Source organism: Poecilia reticulata, unplaced genomic scaffold (genome assembly GCF_000633615.1).
Source record: "Poecilia reticulata strain Guanapo unplaced genomic scaffold, Guppy_female_1.0+MT scaffold_714, whole genome shotgun sequence".
Lineage (NCBI taxonomy): Eukaryota > Metazoa > Chordata > Actinopteri > Cyprinodontiformes > Poeciliidae > Poecilia > Poecilia reticulata.
The window spans coordinates 3,477-10,196 of NW_007615461.1; the positions used below are offsets into that span (position 1 = coordinate 3,477).

The 6,720-nt window shown below is 31.7% G+C and overlaps 1 protein-coding gene across 1 annotated transcript; it reads left to right on the forward strand.

Annotated features, from left to right (window-relative positions):
- The first annotated feature begins 2,178 nt into the window (after window positions 1-2,178).
- Window positions 2,179-6,135, forward strand: LOC103461177 (major histocompatibility complex class I-related gene protein-like). Its single transcript, XM_008403506.2, has 6 exons — window positions 2,179-2,481; window positions 3,198-3,497; window positions 4,252-4,353; window positions 4,556-4,573; window positions 4,697-4,764; window positions 5,198-6,135. Exons 1-5 carry the CDS (start codon window positions 2,226-2,228, stop codon window positions 4,741-4,743), a joined length of 723 nt encoding a protein of 240 aa, XP_008401728.1. The 5' UTR covers window positions 2,179-2,225; the 3' UTR covers window positions 4,744-4,764; window positions 5,198-6,135.
- Window positions 6,136-6,720: the final 585 nt, after the last annotated feature.

Below are 6,720 nucleotides of genomic sequence, written 5' to 3' on the forward strand. Positions count from 1 at the left end.
CAACACAATGATTTAAATGAATTAAAATAATCATTTTGTGTGAAAATGCAGCTACGTGATTCACCATTCAGTAGCCAAGCGATTCAGAAACATGGTTGYTTTAAATCWCCAGCTGCTAAAGCCGYTTTCTCATCTGGGTGGAAATTTAATATTATCAACTCAACATTTACCACCTCAGAATATCCTCCACTTTGGAACAATCCACATCTTACAATAAATAAAAACAACTCTTTTTTAGCTTGTGTGTCTCTAAAGGCATTACACAATTTATCTCAAAATCTATTTTGAAATAAATTCCTTTCATTTTCAGAATTGACTAAACAATATAAACTCGACAAAACACAATTTTTATAATATCTCCAATTAAAATCTCTTATGGAAAGTAAATATGAGCTGGAAAAACTCATTATAGAACCTAAAACACAAAATTACATAAAATCTCATCTAGAAAGAACTCAATCGATCTGCAGACTGTTAAACAGGATCGACTCTATAATTTCCATACATACTCTAAAATGGCAAACAGATCTGAATATAAACCCAAACGGTGAATTCTGGGTTAACATTTGCAGTAAAACCTCATATATGACAAACGCTTCAGCTCATTCAATATAAAATACTTCACAGGATTCACTACACAAAGAATGCAGAAAATGGGTTTGGGTCTCTGAATTGTGCAGAAATTGTTCACAAAATGCCCCTGATACAAACTTTATGTTTATTCAAACCTGTTCAACACTTTGGGATGAAAGTAATTAAATTAGTTTTCAGTAGGCTTGGCTGTCTGATGCCATCATCACCTCATCATTCATGACGTCCCAAACACTAAACAGCTTCTTGTAGCTTTAACCATTGATAAGAAAACTATTATTTTGAATTGGAAAACAAGGAGCACCATCAGTTTGACACATTGGAAAAATTTACTCATTGAACACATTTCAATGGAAAATAAAATAGATTTTTTATGACTTTTACATCTTTAAATGACGTATCTATGTATTATGATCATTGTTTCCACCCTGCTTTGCTTTTTCTCCTCTTTTCAGCATAATTTCTCGTTTCATCGTTTCATGTAGCTCCTGTATCAATATACCATATTCCACTCAGTAGAAATAACCTATCAATTCCATTCATTGATCCATCATGTGTCTACATTTACCTGTATTTCATAATTCATTGATGTGCTATTATTATTGCTAGTATACTTTCTTTGTTTTTATTTCCGTCTTGTTTTTGTTGAATTGTTCATTCGTGTTGTATTTTTATTTATGTATTTGTGTTTTATTGCTTTACATACTCACATCGTTCTATTACCATTTCTGCTCACACACTCTTTTATACACACACACATGCACACAGTTAATGATACTCACTTTCTGAAACCTTTGTTTTTTTCTCTCTCTCTCTCTCTGTTATGTTATTTTCCTTCATTATGTAATGAATTACACAATTTTTTTATTTTGATTTTAATTAAATTTATAGAAAAATAAAAGTAAAAAGAAATCAGTGGAACGGTTGTTCAGTGAAGGAGCTGCTGGGTCAGTGGTTCTGGTCGGAGTGAGGAGTTCTGTGGGCATTTTAAGCCTTAAATATTCTTCACTGTCTAGAACAGATTCTTTTGGACAAACTTCCACATGGGAATGTTTTATGTCTGTCTTCAGAAAACAAAATTATTACATTTTAATCAGCTTTGGGCTAGATGTGCATCTACAAATCAAGAGTTTTGTTAACGTGTTTGTTTCTGGAGCTCACATTAGCCATAAGTCAAATAAGATTTGGTTTAAGTGTTACTAGAAAATTAACAAAGTTTATTATATAACATGTTTTGGAGAATTGTTGGATTGCACACTCCTCAAAAAAATCAGTTATGCTGATTTGATTGTCAAATTTGTAATCAATTACAGTGTCTCCTCTTTTTTCTCCTTTTTCCCCCTGTGTCTTGACTATTTTTGATATTGAAACCTACTAAACAGAATTTTCTGGTTTTCTTATTCATGTTTAGCAATGATAGAAATATGCTTCGAATATGCTATTCAACATTATACATAAACCAATATTAAATGTGCAGTGTGGACTAAAAAGATTAAAATTGTGAGGATTTTTTTGAGTGTACTAGTTTGTGTGGCAGACGTGAAATTAATTAGAAGGCATCTGTGCTGAACTCTTTTTATGGCTTACCCTGTTTTTAATTCTTGTCTCACTTAGGTGTTCATGTTTTCCAAAACATGTATGGCTGTGAGTGGGATGATGAGACTGGAAAGGCTAAGGGTTATGATCAGTATGGTTATGATGGAGAAGACTTCCTTACACTGAACCTTGAGACAGAGTCATGGATTGCTTCAAAACAACAAGCATTCATCACGAAAACCAGATGGGATGACAAGGCTCAAATTGCATTCTATGAGAACTACTATACCACGGCGTGTCCTGAGTGGCTGAAGAAGTATGTGAACTATGGGAGGAGCTCTCTGATGAAAACAGGTACAAACTTATGACCTAAATTGGTGTTTTAGATTGTATACTCAGGCGTTTTACTTACTTGTATACTGCTACAAAACAAATGTGCATTGTACATTAATATCTGTCTACAACAATTATTTATATTGATAAATGTACATAAATCAAAGGGCATAAATTTTCCCTAAATATATCATTCAACATTCTCATTAGGGACCATTTTAAAATAACTTTTAGGTAGAAGTTAGCATGTATTTCCATAGTGTTTGACAGAATTGCCTTTAATTATGTTGACTTGGGTAAAATGTATTAAAACTATAAAACTGAATTATAATCACTATAAAGTGTACAAAATTCACATGTACAGAAATGTGTACATTTATTAAAATGTCATTTATTAAATATGTTATGGGAGTCTCAAAGGTGCATTAACTACACATACTGAAGTTGCATCAGTGCCTTGTCTCTTAAGAAAAATATTGTTTTACCCTTTTAATATTCTTTTAATATTTTAGAAGAGTATTATAGTTTACATATTAACAAATAAAAATCTATTATTTAGTCCAAATTTAAGATTTTGTATAATTGTCTGAGTGCCAAGGTGAGACTTGTGCTATTATTCTCCACTCCAGATTTAGGATTAAACAAGTAAATATAGAACTTTCTCTAGTTCCTCTGGAGGAATTAAAACTTAATGGCTAGCAATAACTAGCCATTAACAGATTTTCCCTTTTCCCCAGAGCTTCCTTCGGTGTCTCTCCTCCAGAAGACTTCCTCTTCTTCAGTCACCTGCCACGCTACAGGTTTCTATCCCAACAGAGCTGAGATGTTCTGGAGGAAAGATGGAGAGGAGATTCATGATGGTGTACTGAAAGGAGAAATTGTCCCCAACAATGATGGCACTTTCCAGATGACTGTCGACATTGATCTTTCATCTGCTCCATCTGAAGACTGGACAAAGTATGAATGTGTGTTTCAACTGTCTGGCGAGAAAGATCTCTTCACTAAACTGGAGAAAGCAAAAATCAGAAACAACGATGGTAAGACTAAAATGTGAATTTTAGAATCGCTGTGGCTGATTCCTATACCTTGATGTTTTGGATGTACAATCTTCTCTTGCCATTATTTAAAATCTTTACAAAATCTCATAAAGCTTAACAACAAAGCTAAACATGCATACATACAATAATATTGTGAAGATAAACTAGCATACAAACAAAAATTCACTGCAAGAAAACAACATTTTGGGAATAATAAAGAGATGAGTCATGTTGTACATATAGGCATGTTACAATAAGCTATAAATCAATTAATCACATGATAAATTAAAACAAACTCAATCATTTCCATTTACACGATTTATTGTTTTTCTCTCTCTTTCTACAAAAAACTGAATGAAAAAAGTCTTCAGTCTGGTGCTTTGGTCTCAACTGCCATTTTTGTTGAATGATAATTTTGTTTACAGAGATTTTATAATTCATTTTATTTGTTGTTTTAGTTGTTTTATTTATTTTTGACCATTTAAATGTTGTCTACGTCCAGTGTTAAATGTTCATTAGAATTTAATATTTATTAACCGTTGATAATGTGGTGTTGCAATATTATGCCATTACCATTATATTATTTGAAAATGGTCTCAAAACAACAACATTATCACAATAACTTCTGGGACAATTTATCGTCCAGCAAAATTTGTTTCTGTGACAGGCCTATGGAAACCCATATATACAGACAAGTCTCTTGGGATACCTGTATACTAACACTCAGCTTGTTATTTGCTTGTTGTCCTGACAGTAAATGTGAGCAGCACTACAATGATCATTCCCATCATTGTTGCAGTGGTTGTTCTTGCTGCTATCGCTGTGATTGGATTTGTTCTTTACAAAAAGAAGAACGGTAAGTTATATGCGTTGTGCCTTATTTTTCAACAGTGTTATAGTTTTTTTGTTCCCAGTGGAAAAACAAATTCATTAAAAGAAATGTATATATACTTATATAATTACAGTATGAAAACCATGACGATATAAAGGAAACAGATATTTGAATTCATATATTTTACTGCAAATAATTGCATACTCTTTTTTTCTTTTAATTTCAGCCAAGCGTCCTCCATCTCGTAAGTAAAACTTATATATTTACCTCTAAACAATTTCTATATTTTGAGTTCTTTAACCTTTTTCAGAACATATGCTATTCAGTCTGTAGCACACTTTGACTAACACAGAATTTAATATGACAGCTGTAGAGAATCCTGAGGTTCAGCAACAAATGCTTCCTACAGCCTGATTGTCAACATCTATCCAGATTGTGAGTTTTTTTCATATGCTTCTTAGTGTGATTGTTTCTGGTAGAAAACTAGAATCCTTCTGTTTTGCCAAGCAAGCTTATGTTTCAATACTGCATTATGCTTAGCTCTATAAATTCTGAGTTTTTTCTCTGAATTGTATTAGTAAATCAAAGATGTTCTGTGTGCCTTTGTTTAAAATGTACTTGTTGAAATTTGTTTGGTCATTTTGGTTTTTTGCATTTATGTCAACTTGTGGAATTCCTCACCTGCAGAATTAAAATTCTACATTAAATTTGTTTTGATTTCATTAGGAAAAGCTCCTCTGTCATAATTTTCATGAGATTTGTAAAATATTTTTTCAACTATAGTTTGAACACCCCCCTCCCCTTTCTTTTTTCTTTTTTTTACAGTTTTGACTTCATATAATTTTTTTATGTCTGTTTTTCTCTTCAGGTTTATAAACAAAATCTTTGAATGAGGAGCAGGTTCACCACCATCTTAGTAACAGAGAATTACACATTTATGGGATTTAACAAAAATTGTCCCAAAAATGATGCATCCCTGTGGACCTTGAGAAAAAGCGTAATTTGAATATTTTACTTGCTGATTGTATTTTCAAAGTGTGAATGGTAATAAAGACTGTTTTAAGTTGACATAATTTTGATTGTTTTGATCTAGTAAAAACCTTTATACAAATTGTTATATATAAATTATATTTTGAATGACAAAACCACTGGGTCATTTAGAATACTGATTAGTTTTGTCCAAAACACAAGGCAGTTGTGCAAGCTTTTACAAAAAAAATTACCAGATTCACAGAATTCATTTTTGGTGTTTGGGTTTTTCTTGTATATATAAGGATGGTGAATGCTCGTGACTACCATATTCTTTTAAAGGGATTTGAAATATCACATATTTCACTATAGTGGTTTCTTTTTATAACTTTCAATTACAACATTTGGTATTGTGGAACTAATGAGCTGGAAATGATTCCAGAAATTTTTACTTTTTGTGGAATGACAAATGGGAAATGAGTAACTTTTTTTGGCTGCGTTGACTAACTTCATTTGTCAGAAATTGAATTTTAATCTCCTTTCAGTAAATTATAATTCCGACTTTTCTGTAAGTAAGACTTGGTTATTGTCACATGTATTTTTAATCAATTAATAAAATTTACGTTAATTATGCAAGGGTTCTTCATATTTATTAATGCTTTTGTCCTGTTATATATGTTGTAGGATGAACAGTTTTCTCCCTGTTATATTTGTGGATTTAGAACTTCAATTGTTGGGCTTTATTTGATGCTTTTATTTTTAATTTGAATGAGGAATTCCAATGAAGTTTAATTGCTCTCTTATCCTGTTTGCTTTTAAATAAAATTACTAATTGTTCAACATTTGTATTATTTTATAACTACATAACAGGCCATGTACAACTTAGAAATATTTTTTCATTTAGGCTTTGAACAAGTTGTGAAAGTGTTTTTTAAATAGCTTTTTTCCATTTTTTTCTTTAATTTTTTTTACTTTCTTCTAGCTGCAGTTTTCACTCTGATTTGCTGCATTAAGTTTTTTTATACTTCTAAGCACAGGTTTATATAAGACAAACCTGTGCTTGTCTTATATAAGCACAGGTTTATGTAAGACAAGCTTATATAAACCTTTTTAGTGAGCTTCTAACTCACTAAAAAGGTAATTTTTAGTGAGTTGTGGTTTGTATTGTCACAGAAACTGGATCCTTTTTATCATAATCAGCTTCAATACATAAAGTAAAGCGTCCCATATTTTAGTTAGATTATTGGACATATAAATTGAATAAATCAATCAGGAAGTTTTTGCAGAAAATGTGGCATGATAACAGCTTAACAAGATTACATAGAAGTGCCTTTCGAGACACTAACAAGGTTAGTAACCAAGAGCAGCTGGTCCTTGATGTGGTTCTCAATCCTTGTCTGTTGCCCAATTTTTTGTGCCATA